General features: G+C 34.4%; 1 protein-coding gene across 4 annotated transcripts; it reads right to left on the reverse strand.

The window, feature by feature from the left end:
• Positions 1 to 137: 137 nt before the first annotated feature.
• palmdb (palmdelphin b) lies at positions 138 to 26,488 on the reverse strand. 4 transcript variants are annotated; one of them, XM_042751857.1, is made up of 9 exons: positions 26,184 to 26,488; positions 17,467 to 17,518; positions 16,695 to 16,775; positions 15,791 to 15,921; positions 14,513 to 14,627; positions 14,175 to 14,199; positions 13,962 to 14,081; positions 12,141 to 13,082; positions 8,283 to 9,400 (listed from the first exon to the last, which is right to left on the reverse strand). In XM_042751857.1, the coding sequence occupies exons 2-9, from the start codon at positions 17,509 to 17,511 to the stop codon at positions 9,360 to 9,362; spliced, it is 1,500 nt and encodes a 499-aa protein (XP_042607791.1). In that variant the 5' UTR covers positions 17,512 to 17,518; positions 26,184 to 26,488; the 3' UTR covers positions 8,283 to 9,359. The 4 variants fall into 4 exon arrangements, with proteins under 4 accessions (XP_042607787.1, XP_042607788.1, XP_042607789.1 ...); XM_042751853.1 differs by lacking the exons at positions 8,283 to 9,400; positions 12,141 to 13,082; positions 13,962 to 14,081; positions 14,175 to 14,199 and adding exons at positions 138 to 1,009; positions 1,179 to 1,267; positions 1,378 to 3,439 and having other exon boundaries at positions 26,184 to 26,429; XM_042751854.1 differs by lacking the exons at positions 8,283 to 9,400; positions 12,141 to 13,082; positions 13,962 to 14,081; positions 14,175 to 14,199; positions 26,184 to 26,488 and adding exons at positions 138 to 1,009; positions 1,179 to 1,267; positions 1,378 to 3,439; positions 23,695 to 23,835.
• Between the last annotated feature and the right edge of the window lie 146 nt (positions 26,489 to 26,634).

Genomic DNA, 26,634 nt, shown 5'->3' on the forward strand with positions numbered 1-26,634 from the left:
ATCATGCAGTTTCTCTGTATGTGTAGTAATTTCTGTGTGTGAAGTTTTTTTTTCTCCTGTGAAGTGTTATTTTAATACAAAGGCAAAATTGTTGGTTTTCTAATTTATTTTATTTTGTGTTGTAGTTTGAATGTTGACTTTAATTGACATTTATTTCTGAACACAGGATTGTTCAAACGGTATGCAAAGCTCATTTTCTTGAGACTGACATGGATTCAAAGGTTAGCAAGCAATACTGTTTTATAAGCATGGCGGTTTGACATAAATATGCACATTATCTGTAGACAACAAAGCAACAGGTCATTTTTAAATAATAGATTATTTTCTAAGATTAGTATAATTATTAAATAGATTTACGGTTTTCATACTGAGTGTAACTGAAGTACTGAAATGTAATCTGGACGCAGAATATTGCGTTCAAAAATTGGCCTATATTATTAGAGCAATCAGATTAATTATTTTTAAAAAGAATGTCCCTTTGACAAAAGATACCAAATTGATCTGTTTTCAGTGATATTTAACAAAATACCTCCATTTTGTATACATTTTCACTTAAATTTGATCCTAAAACCTTGTAATACTGCTTCATATTTTCATATAATTTAGGGATATACAAACATTGCCTTACAAGAAAATACAATATGAATATACAATACATATTCTTTTTAACTTTGTAGACAAAACATTAAAAATATGGTTTATAAGTCTCTCCAGATACCTCATTAAAGAGGAATCACAAATATGCATGAAACTACATTCAAATAACATTTAGGCATCTCGGCGTATGCAGATTTTTTTCTGGATCTTTACCAAAGTCACACAAGCAGCAGTAGCAGGTGTATATGCTGTCACAATAAACAGACGAGTTTGAGCATTGAAAATTCTCTTACGTAAAACAGCTGCAAATTGACGTCAGTGTGCATTTCTACTCATTGTTCACAAACTCCCCTGCCTCCCAGCGCAGAGCCATGGCACTTTTACGTCGGCCTCCAGTGTAGGGTTCAGGAAACTGGTGAGAGAACAAAAAAAGTGATTTAATTTTCTATTTTTTCTTTGAAAAAAAAAAAAAAATCTGCAACCTAATACATTTAAGATACCGATCATTTTAATTCCATGTTGTCGATATGATATCCGATATATTTTGCTCTGACACTGCATGTATATTTACATATACTTACCCGATGATCACATGACAAAGCTGAACGATCCATTCTGCATGTTTTCATTGGAGATGAAGGGGATGATTTACATTTAATTGGCACATCATCTGAAATTAAATTAACAAGCAATAATAAACAGATCTTGCATTGTTTGCAGTCTCAGTGATGTAGTCAGAATGAAAAATTCTTTCTGTATTTTTCTCTTGGCATGAAATACCTGTAAACGATGAGCCGTCCAAACGGTTTGGAGACATTAGGAAGTGATCCTTTGAGTAGACACTGGCTCTTTGACGCCTGAGTTCCTCTTCCCGCTGCTTCACTATCTTAATCTCCTCATCAACTAGAGATATCGTACTCCTGGACCGCAGCTTACAAAACGGGTTGTCGAGGAACATCTTCTCTGGGGTTTCCTCAGAGGCAGAATTCAAGTTGAACTCAGATGCACTTCGAATGATGAGGTTCGATGTTTCCAAAATGATGACATTAGGGGTATCTTCAGATCTCCAGTCAGCAGATTTGGAGGACACCATCTTTCCGTGCCTTGGACTTGGAGGGAAAGGCTCGGGCTCGAGGATGATAATGTTATTGGCGGCCATGTCTTGTTTTTGTGCGCTCTTGGTTGGTGAGGAGGTAATGATGAAAGAAGGCGTCTTGTTGCTGAGAGATTTGGATATAACTCCATCATCATCCTGGTCTTCTAACATCTTCCTTTTCTCATCGACTTCTTGGCATAGTTTTCCAGGGTTCAAGTTGACAGATCTCGCCCTTATCTGTACACAGTCACTGGAGTATGATTTTGACATTCCCCTCTCACGCCTTAGGTTCTCCTCACGCTCCAAGGTAAGGCGAATCTCCTTCTCAATTGGGGTCTCTGGATCATCAAATGGTGATCTGTAACTAGAGTCGTCCAGACCTGAATCCTCAGAGCAAGGGCTGAACTGGGTGTAATCCTCTACAAGCGACAAGCTCTCAAGATCCCTCTTCGGCCTTTCGATGTTGCGGACAGGTGTATACATGAAACTGTGACTACCTTGGCAGGTGCCAGATCGAGTTGTTGGTGTGCTTGGGTGGTGCGTCAAGTTTTTTGTTTGCTCTTCGATCTCTAGCCACTGCTGGCGAGCAACTTTGAAATCCACATGTTCTGTGCTGACGTTCTCGCTTTTCATTTCCTGAATCACACAATAATCTTTCGGCACCTTTTTGCTGGAATCGGATTTGACGGAATCAAATGAATTGCTCTTGTGGGTTGCTGAGCCTCGTCCAAGCTCCTCATCGTCTTCGGAAATCTTGGACAAGCCGTGGAACAGTGTGGAAGCATTGTAAGATATTTCTTCCGGGTGCTGAACTGGCTCATTTCCCGTTTGTTCTAGCACTTCTTCTCCCACCGGAATCTCCAGCTCTTCAGTTTCCTTTGAAATGTCCTCAGTATTCTCAACTGTAGGTTTTTGAATAAAGAGTTCTTTTGCACTCAGCTCAAGACTGTCAATGTAGGAATCATCATCTTCCTTATTTATGGAGGAAGAGAAGATGCTCCTCCATTTCTCATCGGTTTCGCTGTCTGATGACGCCGCAGCTATTTCGACCTGAAGACACTCTTCTAGCTCATCTGGGTCATGGCAAGACTCTGTGGAGACGTCTGACAGAACTTCCTCTCGGATGTAGTGCTCAAGGATGGTTTCTTCTGGATCTTCATATCCAAAACTTTCTAAGATGGCTTCCTGTGAGTCAATACCCAATTGGTCTAACATATCTCCATCGTCAACATCATCTGGTTGGGGTGCTATGTTCTCCATTGGTTCCTGTCTTAGTGAATCTTGTCTCTTATGCGTGACATCATTCTCATACACGCTCTCAACACTTGATGGAGTGTCAGATATTGAAGAGGTAATTGACTCATTGCGATAAAGTTCTTCTTGAGTATCCTCCAAGACAAGCGCCTCTTTCGCACTGTAAACATCTTCCAGATCATCAACCTTGATCTCCGTAGGAGGTAAGCCTGCTAGAATGTCAGCCACAACTTTTGTACTAATGGACTCTAAAATGTCAGCATCATAACAGACTTGTTCATCTTTGTTTCCTGTGTCCTTGCTCTCAGGTAACTCAGTCTCCAGGACTTCCATTTCACAGTCAATTATGTTTGCTGTGCCGGAGTTTTCACTTGTCTCCATGGTTACAGGCTCAGACAGGGACTTCAGCTCTGTATGCTCTGGATTCTCAGGATGAGAACAACCTGCGATCTTTTTCAGTCTTTCCACCTCTTCAGTCTCCGTCGTAGCTCCCTGCAAGAGAAAAAGATGACAAATAAATTCAAAACCTCATTTCCCAAGAAATCTGATTTCCCTAATCACCATAACATTCAAAGCATATCAAAGTTAATTTGCACCCACTCATGTTTAGTACAGTTCTTATGTAATGCTAAATTTCCGAGAAAGATTTCAGGGCTTATTTCAGGGCTAAGTTTTCAGTCTTAAGGGGTTACCTGAGCTTGAGCTGATGTGGTTTATGTAATGTTCCTTGCAAGAGGTTCTGAGTTTAAAACCTGCTTGACAGATAACTTTAACAAATAAATGAAAACCACTAAAATATTTAGAAATTGTGGCACAATTGAATGCATTTTATGTTGAGTAATTTATTTCTGTTCTTTAAAGGTTCCATTACCAATTTGAGGAACAAATGCGATTCTGTTGTTAATTTTAAATAAGAATGCACAAAAAAAAAAATTGCGGCACACTGCCTCTACAGTAGCCCTACACATATGGTATCAAATGGTTAATGGAGTTGGAATAACAAAATGAATGAATTGCGATCAGTAAGTAGGCTATGTGAGACTGATACTGCTCCAACTGATTCATAAGTTTTTCTGTATCCCTAAAAAACGGACTCACTTCCTGAGGTATTGGATCAGGCTGGTTTTGATTCACTAAATGATCCAACTCTTATGAATTATTATTTTAGCATTACTTTGGATTCAGGCTTCATATGTAAAGCTTTTTGTGATTCACTAAAAAGAGCTGGCTCATGGGATTAATTCGCTCGAGCATTAGACTTGTATGAACCTGTTCTAAATTAAAACAGATGCAAAATAGCAGTTGAAACAGGGAAGCACAACAGCCTATTTAATGTAAAAAAAAACAAAAAAAAAAACAAACAAAAACGTTTAGGATAGTATTCTGAGTGAAATAACCTCAAAGTAGCTTGCTTCATCCATTTTTTTTCAGTTAAGTAGAAATGAGATCACATAATCACAAATTCTAATGGGAGCATAGATTTAATAAAGCATTTCTGAACACGTCAAGCAACACCTATGTTTTTTCCCCTAATCTTGAGGCTCAAGTGTTGAAAGACACCATGTTGTTGTAACTGCACAGCACTTCAAAAACCAGGCTAAGTGTTAGTTTCATTCGGCATAAAAATTCTTACCTTTTGAAGTGCCTCTGCCAAATCGCACCCTTTTACATCTGTTTAACACATAGTGTGAAAGCTATTTTTAACGTGTGCAAACAGGCATTTGAAATTCACCTTAGCTTTCTTATTTAAAATATGCAACATTTATGCCCTATTAGAGATTATTCCAGTGTATAAGAATAAAGTGGAAGCAACTGTTTACTATTACAGTGATTTTTTCTTTTCACAAAAGTGGGTTTTAGTAATAGGTATATTCATTATGTAAGACTGCAGAACTGGCTCTTCTCCTCATGCACGAAACTTTTGTCCCGCAGTTAATTTAGCATAGGCTCTGGATCAGACCAGGAAAGGAAGAGAAAGAAGAAAATCCCTTGAGGGTGACTGAACATCCTCATTAACCACAGGTTTTATATATATATATATATATATATATATATATATATATGTATACACATATATATATATATACATATATATATATATATATATATATATATATATATATATATATATATATATATATATATATATATATATATATATATATATATATACATATATATATATATATATATATATATATATATATACATATATATATATATAGATATATTAATATATATATCTTATATATATATATTTATTTTTTTTTTTTTTTTTTTTTTTTTTTTCATATATTGTTTTTTTTTTTTTTTTTTTTCATATTTCTATACAAATTGAGAGGGCATATTATGTGAGAATTAACAATCAATCACACATTGCACGTCGTTATTTGTCTTGTCTTGTTGATGCGCCACTGCAGAGCATTTGATCATGGCAGCGTGGTTTGTTTACATGGATTTTTCTGATCTCATTCGTACCAACTGCCAAGTGCCAATGTGGTGTGTGATCTAATGCTCAAACTCTTTCTGACAGATGAAATCAGCTGCCATGGGGATTAGAAAGGTTTTTTTTTTTTTCTCAGAACATCAAAGCCACAATTACACACTTTTATGCTGAACGTAACGTGATATATGGAAGTTTTGCTGAAATCAAAATGCACAAATTGACAACGCCATTCACAGATTTCATAAGCTGTTTACATCACTTGAAATGGCTTGAAATACTTTCACTGTCTAGCTTTTCCTTGATGCCCATTTGGTATAATTACCACCACTGCATGAAAGTCTCCACAATCATTCAAAACTCAAGCGGCATGCTAATGCGACCACTAAAAACAGGCAAAATTATGTGAAATTACCATCCACTTCAGCGCCTGCCCATTTCACCCCAATCAAGCTACACAAAGGCACAAAGCCTCATGAAAATGACAAGCGTAAAGTGTTAATTACCATGGCAACACCCCCCTACCCGACTCCTCCTCTAGCAGCTCAGCTTGTTAGAACACTTCAACACTCTCACACCCTCTCCGTCTCAGCATTTGTGTCATGACAATCTGTATCCCATAAATTATGCAGTGACAATAACATTTGCATTGAAGGCAGACGGAGGTACCAGCGTGTCCCAGTACCTACCGTGAGCTTTATAAACAGGAGCCAGAAGGAGATCATCTCCACCTAGCCAAGAAAATCTTCTCAGTGGAATCCGTAAGCACTCTGGGCTTGTGTAAATATGTTGTGGATGCATGGATAGGAAGTGAACTTGGTCTGATATTGGAGTTATTGGCAGAAATGTCATTGCGAGTTGGTCTGATGTCACTGATGTTGGCGTGAGTGGTCACCTCAGGGCATCTTCCTGGTACAAACACTCAACTCTGATTTGTCGCGCCATTGTTTTTGCTAACTGATCAATAAGTGGCTTGTCAGTGAGGTCATGTGTCACTTTCTGATGGATTTCCTTAAATGACTTCTTTTAGGAAGTGATGTCATGGGGAATGCAACAGTTTGGGGTGGAGCTATCACTAATAAATACAATTGAAAGATACATTTTTGAACTGTTTCAGTATCAAAACGTTGTGTGCATTATTGTGTGAGCATAAGCCACTGAAAAAGAGCACTTTAGGCTCAAGGTTGCTCTATTCAGAATGAAATAATAACCTGCGTGGAGCATCACAGTAACAGGTGCTGGGGGGCCAGAGCGTAGGTGGCCATTCAGACATATGTGACTGGCACTGAGCCCTTGGATATGTTCTTAGATGAGAAAAAATGTCACTATGCAGCATGAGAGCACTGCAGACTAAGATACAAATGTCTCAAATGGAGAATTTTGAGAGATTTATCAGCTTGAATGGAAATATTACTTGAATTGTAGTGTTTGTTTTATTTACACATGACTATAAAAAAATTGACTACATTGTACCTTTTGAGAAAATATTTTGTGAAGCTGCTTGTAAATAGTAAAAAGTGGCTTTAATACAGCAACAGAATAAATATGAATAAATATATGTGAATGAAGAACAAATAATACTTTAGACCTTGACCAAATATGAAAAGGAATATTAAATGCATATATAATATAAAATGATATATACAGTATGTGTATAAAATCATGTTTATAAAATATTAATAATATTAATAAAATATTAATATTAATAATAACATAATTTGCTATTAATATTTTATTAATATTATTAATATTTTATAAACATGATTTTATACACATACTGTATATATCATTTTATATTATATATGCATTTAATATTCCTTTTCATATTTGGTCAAGGTCTAAAGTATAATACAACTTAATATATATATATATATAAGTTGTATTATAAGCCAGTATGAACACTGGATTTTATGAATACATGTATGCATACAGTCTTAGTGAATGTTACCCATATTTTTGCTGATATATTAATAGGAGTTCATGTGGTAGCTCTCTGCTCTTCTCTGCATTAATGGGAGTGTGAAATGGAGCAGGAGACTTTCTCATCTGTAATCATTTCCAAAGAGGATCCATCCCTGTCTCACATTTACCCCAGGCACACACGCACACACACGCCTCCACTCACCCACGCGGACACTTTAATTCACTCTAAAACACACACTCACACACCTACACACATACACATTCAGCTGAGAAGCCCAGTGCTGATGTTGTCTGACAACATCTCAGATCTCGTATTCCACATTTTCTGAAGTGCTTGAGGTTTGTACAAGCAGCCTGGGATTAATTACTGCACAGCTTTCACACTTTTTACAGCTTCTGTTTCTCAGGTTGTTCCACAGTGAATGCAACATTTTCACGCTTAAGGATTGAATCAGAGAAGGCGTTGATGAATGCAAGACTAAAATAATGAGTTTTATTGATATGACTGATCCATTATTCTTAAAAATCCATGACATGCCATCTTATAAAAAATTTAACAATATACATACCAAATATAAATGCAAGTACTTTTTCGATCTTATTTCTCACATTTATAATGCAACAATATTAAGTCTGATATAAAAATACAGTAGAAAGAGCAAACAAAAATCTAAATCTAAATCTAAATCTAAAGACTGCAGATAAAAACCTCATGCAAGCGTACACACTCTCACACACTTGTTTGCAAAAAATCAAGTCTCTTTAGACCACATCAACACAAATCCAGTGAGTTTATCATGTTTGTCATAGCATCTCAAAAATATTACATTCTTTACAGCACCCCAGAAGAAAATATAACAGCAATCCAGCACAATCTCCAACAGCATGACACCTAAACAACTTTATTCACCCCATATTCATTTTCATAAAGTAGAAGTCTGACTATTCATAAAGTTCTCAGTGTCCTATCTTGTTGTGTTACGAGCAGAGAGAGGACAGGGTACGTGCTCAGCGAATCTGTCTTGGCTGAAGCTCTGCTTCTCTGTAACCACAGAGACTGTGACTTACTCTGAATGTACCAGAAACAGCCAATAGCTGAGCAGCCTCAGCCGTTCCGACACACGCACACACAGTCACACAAGGAATTTCTTTAAATCTTTCTGTCAATCAAGCATATTCTCAAGGTTTAATGTAATGGGTTTCTCATCTTTTGAGAATCGGCCATAATATGGTTTATGACTGTCCTCTCAAAACCTGCCCTCTGCACTGATACAGTGCCCAAGTCGAAGATCAAGTGCCTCAGAAATAATATTGCAGATGTAAACACTTGCTACTTCTTTTAGACCAATTTTGATGTGAATCATGTCAACTGCAAAAAATAATAATAATAATAATAATAATAATAATATTAATAATCAATGTTTTTGCCGTTTTACTGTAAGGCAGGATAAATTTACTTCCAAAGCAAAATGTGTAAAATACTAAAACTTGTTTATGTAAAAGAATGTAACTTATTTACTGTATAAAAGTTTATTTAAATATATTTTTTTTACTCAGTTGGTTATTTTTCTTTCTCTAAAAATGGCTAAATTTATGGTTAACAAAAAATTTATATTCTCTTTTACTGTTTTTAAAATAGTAATAAAAAAGTTAATGTATATATTTTTAGGGATGTTTATATATTTTTTTGTACTGGAAAATGTGACAACACCACTGATTAAAAATACAGCATATTGTATTTTTTCAACCGTTTGTGATATCCGTAGTGTTGAAATATAATTTCTGGTGCAAAAGTAAGTCACCAGATATTTTTTCCTATTTGATTTAAACAGAAAAAAAGAAAAAAATATTACCAACAAACAGCATAATTTGCAGAACAGTCAAATGAAGAACATTATGTACAACATGAAATGATGAACAAATGCTGTTTTTGGCACTCAAATATGATTCATGACATAAGCAGTTTTTTGTTTTCTTTTTTTCAGATCAGTCTCTTAGTCCTTTTCATCCTCATCAGGAAATACAGGATGTCAACATTTGAAGAGGTTACATGTGTTTTCCTAGCTGAGACAGTCTGATTGGCAGCGCTGTGGAGAGGACAGTAAAATTACTTCAGTTTAACCACACATAGATATTCTGCATGCAGGTGATTAGTTTGTTTCAAGCCAATCAAAATCCAGTACGATCCAATCAATCAATTGATTTGTCTGCGGCCTATCATTAGAGAAGATAATGGGATTGTAGTTAACACATTCATCCTGCATTGACGTGCCAAAATCAGGGGATGACAAAACAGAGAAAACAATGAATATGCAGAACGTTGAGGATTTTAGCATTAATTTTGCGCCTTATGTAATGCAAGCCAAGGATTATTACATAACACTCTCTTTAGCAGATGCTATGAACAAACTCTTGAGCAGACACAGCGTCTTAAAAGCTACCAAGGACAAAGTGCTCAATTATAGCTGATGGATGGGAACGGTGTATTACTCTGGTGGAGAAAAAAAAGACAAAACTACCCTAAATCACACATTAGCTGTCGGAAATGGCTGAACCTATAATGAAACAAAATAAAGACAGTGTGTAAAGAATGAATAATGGTTCTGAAAGATATCTTAGAAAACTATTATGTTTTATCAGCCATTACACAAAATTTACCATGGTAGCCTCTGCCACCATACCATAGAAATTGTTACTCCAGTAAGTGAATATGGGATTTCTTTTCTGAATATTTTATTTTTGACAGTGTTACCACAGTTTTTACAGGTTTTTCACAGTTTTTTACTATATAGCTATCATGGTATATTTTTGTGTTATGGTAAATCCATAATAAATGTATTACTTCAAAAACAGTCAATGTTCTAACACAAAAGTACCACAGCAGCAAGTTAACATATCAAAGCATATATTTATTTTATTATTATTAGTCATATAAAAACAAAACAGTTGTTATAAGACAAGCAGTACATTTCATTTCATGCATGTCATGCATTTTTCCAAGTGTGGATGCTTCAGACATATGAAACCCTGACAAAATGTGAATATATAGACCACTAGGTGGAAGTGAAGCAGCAAGAGTTTACTTGAGGAGATGGGTTCACTTTATTACTCCTCTGACAGATATTTTAGTTGATATAAAGTCTTATCTATTATTTTTAGAGGTCTGGCTGTCAGTAATGTTTATTTGCATTCTTAAAGTTACAATAAGGTTCGACATCAGTTAAAAGTATTAGGTATCCTGGACTAAGAATGAACTTTTCTAATTGTTTATACTGTATGTGACTCATGTTTAACCGTAATACATTAACTAATTTATACAACTAAACATGTTCAAAATGTATTGGCATATGCAGATATTAGCATTAACCAAGATTAATAAATGGTATGAAAGTGGTTGTTCATAATACCTGATGCATTAGAAGAATTCCCCACCCAAAAATGAAAATTATGTCATAAATTACTCTCATCTAGTTTCAAATTTGTATGACTTACTTTCTTCTGTGGAAAACGCTATAAAAAAAAAACCATAAATTTCTTTTTTAAATCCAAACAACACTGGAGCCAACTCGATTCAGTTGTTAAGACATTTCTCAAAATATCTTATTTTGAGTAAATAATAATGAGGAAAAAGGTGATTAAAGGCCCATTCACACCAAGGATGATAACTATAACAATAACTATAAAGTTTTAATAATCATTCCTGTGAGAATAAAGAGCTTTTTTTCAGCTCATGAACGCTAAAATCTACGGTGGAAAAGAGAGCTCAACACGCTGCAAATAGAAAAGACACCTGCAGATTAAGAAAACAACTTCATCAGTTTGACAACACTCGCTGAAAATGCTCACAACACGACCAAATAAAGAAATGCGATGCGAATAGAAAAAAACACCTGCAAATGAAGAAAACAACTTTATCAATTTGACAACATATGCGATGCAAATACTCACAGCACAACCAAATAACAAAATGCACTGCAAATAGAAAAAAACACCTGCAAATTAAGAAAACAACTTCATCAATCTGACAACAAATGCGCTGCAAATACTCACAGCACAACCAAATAAAGAAACGCGCTGCAAATAAACTTCTTTATTTGTTTGCGTTGTGAGTATTTGCAGTGCGTTTCTTTATATGGTTGTGTTTTGAGTATTTGCAGCGCATTTGTTGTCAAACAGATGAAGATGTTTTCTTGATTTGCTGGTGCTTTTTCTATTTGCATGTGTTTTCTGAAGTTGCAGCGCGTTGAGCTCTCACCGCCACCGTAAAAATCATTGACAGCCAATCAAAATCCATCCAGATTTAATGAGCTTGAGCAATTAATGTGACATAAAGGCAGAAATTTATTATGCATTGGTGTGGATGCTTTTATAGTTATCATTATAGTTATCTTAACTTTCCTGAACGCGTGGCGGAGAGAAGAAATTGTTGAATAAAGTCATTATTTTCATTTTCTTTGCGCAAAAAGGTATTCTTAGGTTCATAACATTAAAGTTGAACCACTGATGTCACATGAAATATTTTAACAAATGTCCTTACTACCGCATTGAACATTTCAGATGCACTGTGTCTATGCAGGGTCAGAAAGCTCTCAGATCTTAAATCGCTCTTAATTCGTGTTCTGAAGATGAATGAAGGTATTACATGTTTGGAATGACACGAGGGTGAGTAATTAGTGACAGAATTTTCATTTTTTGGTGAACTATCCCTTTAATGTTAACATATGGAACCTTATTGTAGAGGGTTACCAATAACTCAGAGAAATGCAATGAACTTAAAGTTAGTGTGGAATTAGAAACCAAATTGTCTTCTCACTCTTCGAATGGTACCTGTGTCTGTCAGGTCTCTGGTTTCATTTCCAAGCATCTGTCTTCCAGAGCTGGAGGTTCTGATGGCACTAGGCCTGATCTCAGAGCGGTACACCATACTGTTGGGTTTGAAGATCTTGCTGTGGTAGCCCAGAGGGTGGTACGACAAAGTGGCTTCCTCAGAATCGTCATCATCATCATCATCATCATCACTTATAACTACCAGTTCAGCCTGGATTCCTTCATCTTCCTCATCTGATTCAACGTTCTGATAACCCATGAAGATCATGGTAACAGGTTCACCAGATTCCACCTCAGGAGGGAGGAAGCTCATAAAGTTGGCACTAGAGTCTTCCTTTTGATTCAGAGGGGAAAACCGTCCAAATCCCAGCCCGGAGTCTGCTGTTGGAGTTATCCGAAGCTGTTCCTCATACTCTTGTATGGGAGAAGATGCTGGGCTGATCCTGGTTATGCCACTATATTCACTATTAGCATATGATCCATTTTGAGCCAGTTGGTTGGTAACCAAATACTGGTTGGTTTTAGAGGTTGGAATGTAAAGGGCTTCTCGTTTGGTAAAGTTCTCAGCCTGAAAGGGACTCTGGTTCTTGTTGGGCATCTGAAGGCCATGAAGGCTGATGTAGCCTCTTTCTGTCCTCTGAGGGGTTGTAGGTCGACTGAATGGGCTTGAAAACACTGGTTCGTGGTATTCCACATCTGCTGGGTCTTTCTTCTCTGAGGCTTTCATCAGAAGTTCCTCGACTTCAAGAAGGCTCATCTCATTCATGTCGTTCTGGGAGTCCCGTCCATCAGGTGGCAAGGCATAGACAGATTTATGCCCATCATCATAGACTTTGATGCCTTGTTGTTGGAGATCCAGAGGTGCGATGGTGGCTGTGGAAAGGATGTGACTCTCACCAGTGCGGAGATCTTTTTCCACACTGATCTTCATGGTGTATGTTGCTGAAGGAAATAACAGTGTTAAACACAAACCAAATCAAGAGATAAAAAAAAAAAAAAAAAAAACGTAATTGTATAAAAAAATATTTATCAGTAGTTAAATGTTTTTGAAAACATGTTTCTTACTATATTTACAGAGGCTGCATTAATTTGAAAAATACAGTAAAAACACTTATATTGTGAATTATTATTATTATTACAATTTACTCAAAAAGTAAACATTCTAAAATGTAATTTATTTCTGTGGTAAAGCTGAATTTCCAGCATCATTAATCCAGTCTTCAGTGTTTCATGATCCTTGAGAAATCTTTCTAAAACGCTGATTTGGTGCTCAAAAACATTTCTTGTTAATATCAATGTTGAAAACAGTTTTGCTGCTTAATATTTTTGTGAAAACCATTATGCATTTTTTTTCTTTTTTTTTATTAAATAGGAAGTTGAAAAGAACAACATTTGTTAAAATTTTAATCTTTACTGCCATTTACTTGGTGGAGGAAATATTCTAGATAATATGATTAATATGCTTAAAAATATCCCCTACCTGTGATAAAAACACTGTAGCAGTGCTTTAATAAAAATCGTGTCATCTTGCAGTCTGTAGCTAGATATAATATCCTGTTCAGCTGGCGATATTTTCATTATTGGACCTCTTTCATAATTCTGTGTCATGCTCATAATTACAGTCATGGATAACATCTTACTTTTTTTTTTCATTAAAAAATGAAAACAGCATTTACGTCCCTTGAATTGCTATGATTACAGAAGTGGACAGTTTGATGACATGTTTGCACTGTCTAAACATCCTAACATATTTGTGGAATATTTCAAGTGCTCATTATATTAACAAATAGTTGGTGGTGTAAACAAAAGCCTTCGCTGTACCTTTTTTCTCCTGTTCTTCATCAGTTTCATGTTTTCCTGGCTTGACACTTCTCCTCCTGGTTTTGGGGGTATAGGACTTTGGGACCTCAGGTATGGCCGTGTAGATGTATTGGACTGCCTCTGTAAGAAGCAATGTGTAAGTCTGTTGAGGAGGTGTCATGGGAAAGAATGCTGTACAAATAGCAATATAGCAAAAATAAAAAATTTCTTTACCTGGCCAGATATTTGCGTTTACTTCCTGCAGGGAAATATAGTAGTTTGTGCAGTACCAAAAGTGGATGTGATGAAGAGATAAAAAGAACAAGTTTCATACCATACAAAACACACCAGATCACATATCACGCAAACCGATATTTTCCTCACAGCAGCAACTGGCATCAAACAATTTTATCTTGACGTCAATTTGAAACCGAGGGGCATCTTCACAGCATGCTGCATTGTAATGATTTCCCTTGTTCCCAACTCAAAAGCTGATCTAATTTAAGTGGCTCGCTGTTGTAATAAGCGGTAAGGAGTCTCCAGGCCTTTGAAAGTGATTACACAAGCAATACCTTTATGATGTCCTCTGGAGTTTTCTCCACCTCCTTCAGTTGTTTCAGAAGAATTTCCTCTTTTGCAGAAAGCTCCAGCTCTTGTGTCTCAAGAACCGCGATTTCCTGCTGTATTCTGCAAAAGATGCAGGCAAATATTTATTTATATACATATTTATTGATATTTTTGCGGATTGTTCAGTTGAGCTAAGTTATATTTGTATGAAATAATGCAACACATTTGTTTTTTTTTTTTACTTATAAAAGCATAGTTCATCCAAAAATTGATTTACTCAATCTCACTTCAGTCTTTATTTACTCTGCAGAACACAAATGTTTTTGCTCATACAATGAAAGTAAATGATGACGCAGTTTTCATTTTTGAGTGAATTATGCCTGTGTGCAAACAATTTGAATTTATATCGTTTCCAGAAATCCTGATTCAGACCCAGACCAACATGTTGGAAACTGATTATTATTCATTTATTATTTGTTTGTATACAAAAACTTTGATTTCAGAACAACACACAAAAAGTGCTGCTTTCGTGAAAGTCGCTCTAATGGCACCTCCTTGTGTAATTTTTCAGTATTGTTCGAGAGCTGATGAGACTGGAAATTGAGTTTTAGTTTCAGAGTTTCAGAATGATTACCCTCATTTATGTTTTGTTTGGGGCCATGAACCTATACGTCAAGATAACTTACAGGAGATGACAAGCCTCCTCTGTCCTGTGATTGTGGGGATTCTCATCAGATTGCTTTTTCACTCTTAATCCATCTGATTTAAACAGCAGCCTTCATATTGTGGAGTCTATTTATCAAGAGAAAGCTCTTTGGAGATTTGAGTCCTTTAAGGTCTTCAAATCGATCTTAACAACTGCTGGAAAACAAACTTCCTTTCCATCTAAATAAAGCTCCACAGGGAGAAATCAGGCAGGGTGTGTTTATCAGCACTGTATGGGAACTCTCATTATAAGAGAGTGGTTCTAGCTGAAAAAGATTTTTTTGTTGTTGTGTTAGTCATCCTTCCTGCTTCAGGTATGACCTCCTGCGTAATAGTTTTTTCCAGACAAAGCTTGTTGTAAGTCAGCAGGCTGTCACTGCCAAGGCGGGTTGCGTAAATAGACAGTTTATGTAATACTGTGAGTGAGGTCTGTCTGTCTAACCCTTGACTGACCCTGAAAGCCCATCACAGTGGTTAAACAAGAATAATCTCTCATTAAAGATGAAACTGTGAACCCTGCACGCCATTAGTGATTTAGTTTTTTTTTTCCCTTTTCATTTGTGGAGATGTGAGAGTACCTGTCGATATTGCTCTGCAGGAGTTTAGTCTGCTGCTGGTTATCTTCAGTCTGGGCCTTCACAGATTCCTGCTCTTCTTCGCTCAGGGTACTCAATCCGTCCATTAGCCATTGTTCCCGTAGAGTTTTTTTCTATTTGTTCAAACAAGACCATAGCATCTTGTGTCAGCCAGTTTATTTATTTACATTACAGTGTTGTAAATTAATAATAAATTACATCTTTACACATTACCTAATAAAATCACAAAATGCAAACACATTCTGCTGCAGTAATTTAATGATCATATTAAATATGTTGGATATTTATTAGATATATGTTAGATATTTATATTATATTATTTTCAAACATGCATTCAACTATTCATATATTAATATTTATTATTCTTTTAATAATAACATTTTTATTATTACTTATTTTAATATATTTTATAACATTTTTATTATTACTTATTTTAATATATTTTGTTTATGTATATATGATTTATAAATAATATATTTGTAATATTATCATATTATATAAACTATATAAAAAACAAATTCCATATACACAGTCATATATTCCATATAAAATTATAGCGAGAATATGTGAATGCATTTATTTTTATATAATTTTTTTAATTATATTTTTATATAATATATCATTTTTATATATTGTATTGTTATATTATGTATCCTATTATAAAGATACTAATATACATTTTATATTTTAAACATTATTTGTGAATACATTATTTATAAATAATATATTTTTAATTTATTCTCAGTAAGATTATACTGTTATTATAAAAATTATATAAAAGTAAATACATTAAATACAATTGCATGATATAAATTATGTGTGTGTGTAATTAAACAATAATTATAATTATGTAAGTATTATAATTATCATTCATATTAAAATATACCTTTAGATATTGTAGCTTTAATTTCTCTTCTTCAATGTTTCTTCGTTTCTTTTCTATCTCCTCTCGAATTCTTCTTTTGTCCTGTTGAGAAATCAGAGTCATGTTAGATCCTAGACCTTTTTTCATTTCACATTGACCCCTGTATTCTTTTGTTGTTTATTTTTCTATAAGTGGAGTTAAATGTCTTGCTGTTTCCACAAGCATGCAGGCTAGAGAGAATTAATATAGTCTTTTTGAGAAGAAGGCTTTGCAGCATTATTTTTAACTCTCTAATAGTTTTAACTCTCTAATATCTTCATGTATAAAATGAACAGCTCAAAGGCTGAGTGTGGACAGAAATAACACATGGACCGATTTCTCCATAAACACTCTTCAAGTGTTCTTTAATAGAGTTCATATACTGACAGAAACCAACAAACTTTTAAGTAGATAAACATAGATTAATCTCTCAGATTTGTTGATTGGCCAGTAATGGTTGAGTGGTTCATATCATTAAGCATATAGAAGTGTTAAGACTACAAGAGAGTTACTTTTTCCTGATTTTAGTTAAATAACACAATAAAAACTCTCACCTTATCAAGATTACCAGATATAACAATGCAAAATTCATGTGTTATATACTGTACGTTTCAGACAGGTTTTGTGAGTATCAACTTGACAACAAAGTCAAATAACAATATATATACAGTGATAATATTTCACTTGCCAATATAAAACCTAAATGGCCTTTTACACAAAACCAAAAAGAATACAAATCCAGCCTGATACTCACTGTTATAGCCTGCAGTCTCTCTCGGAGCAGGGTTTCTTCCTCCATTATGATCCTGACACAGAAAGAAATAGAGAGGGATAAACAACCTATTCTTGCAAACAACCTACTGTCAATGTCTGTCTAGAAGACTAAGAACAGGTTGGTAACAAGCTGTGATTGGCATGTGTGGGTTGGCATGAGAGAAGTTTTGGAAGGGGGTGACTTGACGGTGGGCATCAGAGCTGGAAGAAAGAAAAGAAGTGCTGGTGGGGCTCTTCTCTCTATGCCTGAAGGATAAATGTGAACATAAAATATGAAAGATGTACATGGTTTTTGAAGTGTGTATGTGTGTGTGTGTGTGTGTGTGTGTGTGTGTGTGTGTGCGCGGGCTGGTTGATGGTGTCCATGATATGCTAGCTAACCATAACTGTCATAGCTGGCATGTCACTCTTTAATAATTCATGCATCAGATATATCCACGTGGAGTGCTTTGTCTCGGACAGTGTAACATAATGTCTCATGTCAATAAATAATGGATAAAGAGCCTGACATTGCTGCGCTGTTACACAGACAGAACCAGCTGGGTCATTTAATTTCTACTTAACAGAAGAGGTTGTGTTAAATGCTGTCAGCTCAAATGAGTTTTCATGATGTCATGTATTTAAAAAAATAGTTGTTTTTTTAGTGGTGTGTTTTGTTGTTGCTGCAAAATGTTATTATTGTGGCAATATATCTAGTTGTGATGATTTTTACATTTTCTAGAGAAAAATGGTACTTGTCTGTACAGTTGGACTGTAGCAGATGTAGCTGCTATGAAGTGTCTGAACATACTAAAAATAATTTAATTCGAAACAATTGTAAATCAGAAATTGCTAGTAAAGTTCACACATAATTACAAAGAAATGTATTTACATTTATTACATTATAATTATTTTAGTATATTATCATTATTCAAATGGATAGTTCATCCAAAAAAGAAAATTTTGTCATTAATTACTCACCCTCATGTTGTTCCAAATCCATTCATTTTGGAACACAATTAAGATATTTTTGATGAAATCCAAGAGCTCTCTGACACTGCATAGACAGCAATGCAACTACCACGTTCAAGACCCAGAAAGGTTGTAAGGACATCGTTAAAATAGTCCATGTGACATCAGTGGTTCAACCCTAATTTTTTGAAGTCACGAGAATACTTTTTTGAGCGCAAAGAAAATGTGTTCCCAAGCGTACCACGGTGAAGACTAACACGGAAGAGAAGAAATTGTTTAATAAAGTCATTATTTTTGTTTTCTTCACACACAAAACATATTTTGTAACTTTGTAAAATTAAGGTTGAACCATTGTCACATGGAATATTTTAACAATGTCCTTACTACGTTTCTGTACCTTGACCATAGTAGGACCTTTGCTGTCTATGGAGGGTCAAAAAGCTCTCGGATTTCATCAACAATATCTTAATTAATGTTCCGAAGATGAACAAAGGCCTTACAGTTTTGGAACGACATGAGGATGAGTAATTAATGACAACACTTTCATTTTTAGGTGAAATATGCATTCATTTAATGCATTTGCGAACACTACTGATGGTTTCCAAACATGTTTCCCTATTGCCAATTATGTCTCTGCACATTAAAAGGGAAAAGAACAACGTATTTTCACATTAATTTCAGCTTTAAATAATTTTTGGTGCATGAAAAGCAAGTGTTGATCTGATTTATGAAGAGATGAAGCTGTATACAGCGAGTTAAAACATTACAGTGCTCTGTAAAAATCTGCTTTGTACATTTGTCCAGTACAGTACTGATGTCATATACTTCAAACTTCATTCAAGGCCATTCCTCGGACTTGCAGGACTTGCAGAGCAAATGTTGTTGGGGTAAGAATAACCCGCTAAAGACAGACCTCACCCCCCTTTGTACAGAAATAAATACATGACCAGCAAGATATACACTCTGCTGTCACAGGTGGACTGCAAGGTTACATGTATTTGTATATATATATTTTCTTTTTTTTTTTTTTTTTTTTTTTTTTTTTTTTTTTTTTTTGTTTTTTTTTTTTTGACCAGCAAGATATACACTCTGCTGTCACAGGTGGACTGCAAGGTTATCTGGGGCTAAGAACAGAATATGACGTATGAATGTTATCTGCTCTGAAAAAAAAAAAATAATAATCCTTTCCCCCATGTTGTCATATTATCTATCGAAACAGGAAATTTGTGGCAATTTGTTATTAATTTATTTTATTATATTTTTCCATACATTCATTTCTTATTTATTAATAATAATTTTCACTATTTTCCATTTTACTTAGCATTTCATAATATAAAACTTAAGTAAAAATTAAATCAAATAAAGTTTACTGTCAACTTTTAGGTGTACACTAACAAATAGGCTTCAAAGCCAACACATATGGGCAAAAAGTCACAGATGTAGATTTCAAGAGGTCACATCTTAGGAAAAACATCAAACTGTCAATATTATAATCAATATTTCCTGGTTTTGCCCCTCTTTATCTGGCTGAAGTGTAATTTGTGCCCCCTCTGACAAGTAAAGAGTTGTGGAAAACAGTGGAAAGGCCATTGCAACATGCGTGCTAAGCGCTGTCACGTGTGGCCTTTGGTTAAAATGTCAAGCTTGTTATGTCCATTTCTTAAACATAAACTGTTCTGAAGACATGTGATGTCTTAGATGAAGGTCCATCTGACAGCAAATGTGTACAGGCTGCCCTGAGAGTATTAATTCCTGCTCAGATTGCACCCTTCTGCTCTGGTTAGTGTCTGTGCGCCTAATGCTATCTAACAAACAAAGCAAACAAGCATATGTTTTTGTGATCTAACGAACTCGCAAACAAAAATGACATTTCCCCTGATGACACTGGTGTTCGTGCTGATAGCGACCCATCATCTCTTTAAATGTCTTACCACTTAACAAGATGCCTTACTAATTTGAGGTGCAACTTAAGCAGTATATGTCAGAGAGAGATGCATTTACCCACAGTAGTGCATCAGGTTTTGTGAGAATGTGCACTCAGAGATGTCCCTGTCCTCACATACTCTTTTACACTTAAAAAAAATAAGCATTAGGATTAAATGGTATATTTAGAATCAAACTAATATTTATGAATAAAACTAGGATGACCAGTGACAGTAACTTAATGTTTTAAATATATATATATTTTGTTTGTTTATTTATTTTTTAACAAAATAAATATATAAATAAAGTACATACAATAATTATTTTCTGTTTTCAATAACAAACACTTTACATGGCATTTTGGACATAGTACCATGATAATATTGTGTTTTACTGGACAAGAACAAGGACAAGAATTACACTACCAATTAAAGGTTTAGACACTAATATTTTAACATTATTTTGGGCTAATATTTTCCAGTAATCAAAGCTTTGAATAACAAATGTATTATGAATGGAAATTACACATTAATTTATCATTAATAATATCACCCCCAAAGGTTTTTTTTTTCCCCTGTGATCGCATAATTACTATTGAAACAGGAAATTTGTGGAGAGACATGTTCACATATTTATTATTAATAATTACTAATATTTTACATTTCTTTCAATTAAACGTAAGTAATTAAGGCTATAAAATAAATGAATGAATGGGAATTAGGAATAAAATAAAATAAAATAAAATAAAATAAAATAAAATAAATGTCATTCTATAATGGATATTTATATATATATATATATATATATATATATATATATATATATATATATATATATATATATATATATATATATATATATATATATATATATATATATATATATAATTGGCAACTTTTAGGAGAACACTAGAATAGATGCCACCAAAGCTAACAAATATGGGCTAAAAGTCACAAATATAAAATAATCCAGTCATTCTATAGTGAATATAGATTTTTTTCTAAAAGTTGTGAAAATTTGTAATCATTAATTAAATAATTCCATAAGCATTTAGAACAGTCAACAATTTAAAATAAAATAAAATAAAATAAAATAAAATAATCCATTTATTCAATAGTGTATATATATATTTCAAAAAGTTGTGAAAATAGGTAATAATTAATTAAAGAATTTTTATAAGCATTTAGATTATTGTTTACGATCTTTAGAAATGCATAACATTTTGACTAGTTGTGTACATTGCGCCATTAAACAAACAAACCAAACAGTATATTAATATGTTCATCATTTAGTTTTTCTATCTGATACTGTCACTCTTCTATCCATAGTTCCCCCACACTATAGTAATAGCACTACAGCAAATTTCCAATGGGACCAAGTAGTGTGACACAAGAGAATTATCCATTATAGTAAAAAAGCAGTCTACAGGCATGAGAGCTATAGTTTCTTTCACAGTACAATAATGACCTCACAGTCATAGTTAGCTGTACTGTGGTTATACAGGGCAGGTCAGGGAACGGCTCCTCACCTCTGAAGACATTTACCTGCTTTTAATATGACCTCTTTCTCTGTCCTGCTGCTGTCCCTACTCTAAAAATACCACACCGGACATGAACAATAATAGAGCAAAATACTTTGTGGTTTATGACTTCAAACTGCTTTGTTTAATTTTTAATGAAAGCTACACACTACACGCTTTTACACTACTTTAATTTTATAACTGCAGTGTTTAAAAAATGCTCACAGAGAAGAGCTCATTTATGCAATAAATCAAAATAAATTATGCCTGTGAGTGGGTGGATATTATAAACACAAGTGTGAGCGTGCACACACACGCACACACTCACACACACCCACATGTGCTGCTGCATATAAATGTCTCCCAGTTTAATGTTCCAAAGCACTCCAGACCCACAGACTGGAACTCTAATTCCTGCATCCAGAATTCTGATGCATTATCATTCCTCTCTGCCTCAGTCAGCTCAGATTACAGCAGCCTGCCAGGGTTCAGAGAAGGAATTAAGACGCCCAGTGTGGCGTCAAACAGGAGAAGGTCATACTGGTTAGTCCTGCCCACGCTGCTTCTCACTGCCAGGCCTGAGATGGGTGCTGCGGCAGAAAATAGCGTCCATCTCGCAGCTGGACTGTCAGCACAGGCTGAATGCTGGCTGAGTTATGGGCAAACGCTGGCCCTCAGCCTCTCTTCATGTTTGAGACCCATCAGCTGTTAAAATGTCCACACCTCTCCTCCTCCTCCTCCTCTTCCAGACCATGCCAATCATTTTGTTTTCTTCCTTTCTATCTCTCTGATTGCATGACTCAAGCCTCACAAGCAGGTACCCAAAAAAGTGCTGCATGGTATTAGTCATGAGATGACAATACTGATATATATGTACTGATAATGTGATATACATATATGTATATGTTTATGGAGTTACCACATATAGATTTTCTAGCATTTTCATAGAATTTTATAATAATTGGATTATGATTTTTTACAGCAATTTCTAGCTTAGCATATGTGAAAAATAAAAGAATTAATTTGAAAAATGTTGAGTTTATTTTGACTCTCAGATATTAAATATTTTATGACTTCCATTTTAAAAATATATTTTTTTAAATCTTTTGATTTTTAGATATTCATTTTAATCATGCTAATTTTAGAAAGACATTTACAGAAGATGATCTGTTAAATTAAATTAATATAAATATTAATTTATGACCTTTTAACATACAAAATTGTATTCACTGTAGATAATTCTGTTATATAATTATTTTTAATATATTATTAATATTATTCATTTTCATTACTTTTAGATTTTAATTTCATTACTTTTAAATTTTATTTCCAAGTCATGCAAACTAAAAAATATAAAAAAAAAAAAAAAAAAAACGGAAATGTCTATAGCGGAAATAATTTGGATTGATGATTATTAATTTTTATTACATTTCTTTTTTTTAAGTTCCACACAGAAATTTCTTGATGTAGCATATTATTAATTTGGACAACTTTTGCTTTTTAAAATTCCATAATATTACTGGGTTTTACATGACCATGGGATCTCTGTATACACTATGAAATTAATTTTATTGAATTCATGTATTTACATGAATATGGTAATCATTACATATACTGTAAATCCATGCTATTCATTGTACCACTACCATATCTAAAAACCAGGGTAAATCCATCGTATTTTATAATTATGGAATTACTATAAAATATAATATGACAAAACTATGACAATGGCTGTTAGATACTAAATTATATACTTCAACTCATCAAAGTACCATTTAAATGCCAAGGTATATGAATATAGTAAAAAAGTAATACCATCAGTCAGTGTACCATAGTACTGACATTGCAACTTCAAAATCTGAAACGCAATAACTCAAAAATGTCCTAATCCTGCCGTAATCACAGCAAACAGCCTCTCAGCCACAGACAGACGGACAGATCAGAGATCAAAGGTTTCATGGTGCATGATAATACTGATCAAACAACCCATCCGAACTGCCCGACCTCCCTCACCGCCTCATGTCTGACAGAGATTTCAGTCTAGAGACAGACAGCTAGTAATCTCCAGTCTCTAATCTAATTTCTAATGGTTTAACAGTCAGATCCCTGGGGTCTTAAGCCCACAGTGTGTGGAAAACAGAATTCATCTGTTTCAAAGCATTCCGAAGTAATGACACTTAAAGTTATTATATTTGAGGAACTACTGAGATAAACCCTCAGATATGCATTAGTTTTCAATAATTCGACAGTCTGATACCAATTATTCTGCTTACACCACAAGCACGTGTGTGATTACCTCAAGCCATCAAACAAGGTTTCAACTCTAAAACTCATTTTATGTATAGAACTACTTCCTTACACCACCCGTTTTGCTTATAAACAACCCAAATTGCTGTAAATATTTCAAAACTTTGTTGCAATTAAAAAAGAATGTGACAAAATTAAATGCAATGTAATGCTGTCAACAAACCTGAAACTAAATCAGAGCCCTGCAGTATAAAAAAAGGATTACACAGCTCTCTGCAATACTTGATTCTGATTGAAAAATTGCAATCTTCTGCTGTCAAATATTTTGTATAATGACCGTTAAGCATTAATATCGACTGGTCCAGGTAACTTATTTTCTCTCACAAATGCTGGAAACAGTTATATTTTAACAAATGGTTTAAAATTGATGTGTTTAATAGATTTGTTTAATGTCAAAGTCAGTAGTTGCTTTTTACTAACATGTTTTGTTAAAAAAATAATAATAACTTCATATTATTACAAATTTTGAAAAATGTCTGTTGATTTGAAATTTTATGGCTTTAAGATATGAATTTTACCTTTCAGCTTAAAAAAAGAATTCACTAGATATTTCTGATGTAAAATAGTAATGATTTCAGTACATTTTCATGAATTTTAGTGAATAGTGAAATTCTATTTATTTTTTATTTTCTGAAAATATTAATGCCTTTTAAAGTAATAGTAATGTCTATAGTGGATACAATTTTATTACTTTTTAAGATTATTATTAATTTTCATGATTTTTTTTCATTTTAAAATTCCCAAATATTATTAGGTTTTACACTAATTTATTGTTTAAAATTTTTTTTCCAAGGTTTTAAAAGTCCAAACTTTTAAATAATTTTAAGTATGAATTAACGGAGCCCCGCACATGGCATGAAGGAAAAAAACAGTAGGCTAAATCGTGTGCAGGGAACGAATTAGTAAATTGTGCGCACGATTTAGCAAATCAAGGGAACGAAATAGTAATCGTGTGCACGTTTTAGTAAATCAAGGGAACAAATTAGTAAATTGTGTGCACAATTTATTTATTTTTCTTGCATGTCATGTGCGGGGCTCCGTATGAATAAAAAATAATCAAATCGGATGGAATTTGTAACAAATATAAAAATAAATAAATAAAACGTTTTTGAGTGTACATAGCCATACTTTCTACCATATTACACTGGTCACTTTAATTTTACATAATAAAATAATTTCAACTCCAATAATATGTATTTTATATTTATTTATAATAATAATTTGGTAACTAGCCCCATAATGAGACAGATAATGCACAATCAACCAGTCATTATCACAAAATAACCCACTCCGCTTCATGTTTGGGTCCTGATCACCGTCAGTGTTTTTTTTTAATGTAATGACCAGTTGACTAAACATTATAATCACTTAAACACTTTCAGAAACCCATCAGAATCAAATTCAAGAATGTATAAAATGAGATACACGAGTATCAAACTTGTACAGAAGCAGTGTGCTAGAATAATCACATGCAGTCTGATTCATATATGTGGGTGGAAGACAGAAGCACAGCCTCTCTCTCCCCTCTTGTGATTTTCTGTGTGCGTACCATTCGCAGGTACGAGCCTTTACAAGACTTCCTGTCACTCGGTGCGGTCAGCTGAAAGAGAGGGGGTGTCCCCGGCTAGGGTGATGCCATCACAATGACGCAATAAGCCTCCTGACACACAATAACAAACTGACCGTCTAAAAGTCAGACCCCATTAAATCAGTTGACAAAGGCTTTACGGACCTCCTGTCATCTAGTCAGGACGGCGGGCAGAAAGGCAGTAGGCTTAAAGGAATTAAAAGCTTACAAATCACTGACAGACAACAAGACATAGTTACTTTCATTCAGGCATGATTGTACAACATGATTGAACTAAGTCTTCCAAGTACTGTCAGATTGTTAAGTGACAAGCAGCAAATTACATTTAGACAGATAATATTGTCACATTAAGCTGAATGACATTAAACAGACAATATTTAGACAGAAACACACTGGGAATGACACTCACCGGTTGCCTTCTGCTGATGCTTTTAGTTGGGATGCGCTGACCACAATTCAGTCCGTTCATTCCAGCATGGTTGCATGTGTGTGTAACGAGTGTGTGTGTGTGCAGTTACCGTAGGTTGAGAGTTGATCCTGTGTTACCATTCACTGGCAGGCTGCCCCTCTCTCTCTCTCTCTTCAACTCTCGGATTCTCTCGCTTTCTGTCATGCTATTACTCTCTCTTTCCCCCTCCCTTCTCTTCATCCTCTCTCTCTCTCTGCTCTCAGGCTGTCAGAGCTGGGCTGCTCTACCATGTGTTAGCCCACGTACAACTGCAACACAATGTGCCTACACACACACACATAGATCAGCTGTTGTTTCCCTGAGACAAACATGCTGACACAATTTCCTAATTACTCCTCTCCAAAATTAGTTTTTTAAAAAAAAAAGGGTTGGCAAACACTCTTGGATTTTA

Source organism: Cyprinus carpio, chromosome B24 (assembly GCF_018340385.1).
Source record: "Cyprinus carpio isolate SPL01 chromosome B24, ASM1834038v1, whole genome shotgun sequence".
Lineage (NCBI taxonomy): Eukaryota > Metazoa > Chordata > Actinopteri > Cypriniformes > Cyprinidae > Cyprinus > Cyprinus carpio.

What these genes read in the sequence shown, in the direction of transcription:
- palmdb (XM_042751853.1), bottom strand. Translation starts at nt 17,511, where the DNA reads ATGGAGGAAGAAACCCTGCTCCGAGAGAGACTGCAGGCTATAACA. An exon ending in CTGCAGAGCAATATCGACAG is followed by an intron (nt 14,628 to 15,790) that starts GTACTCTCACAT and finishes CATCTTTTGCAG; the next exon opens with AATACAGCAGGAAATCGCGG. An exon ending in CTTTGTCATGTGATCATCGG is followed by an intron (nt 1,010 to 1,178) that starts GTAAGTATATGT and finishes TTCTCTCACCAG; the next exon opens with TTTCCTGAACCCTACACTGG.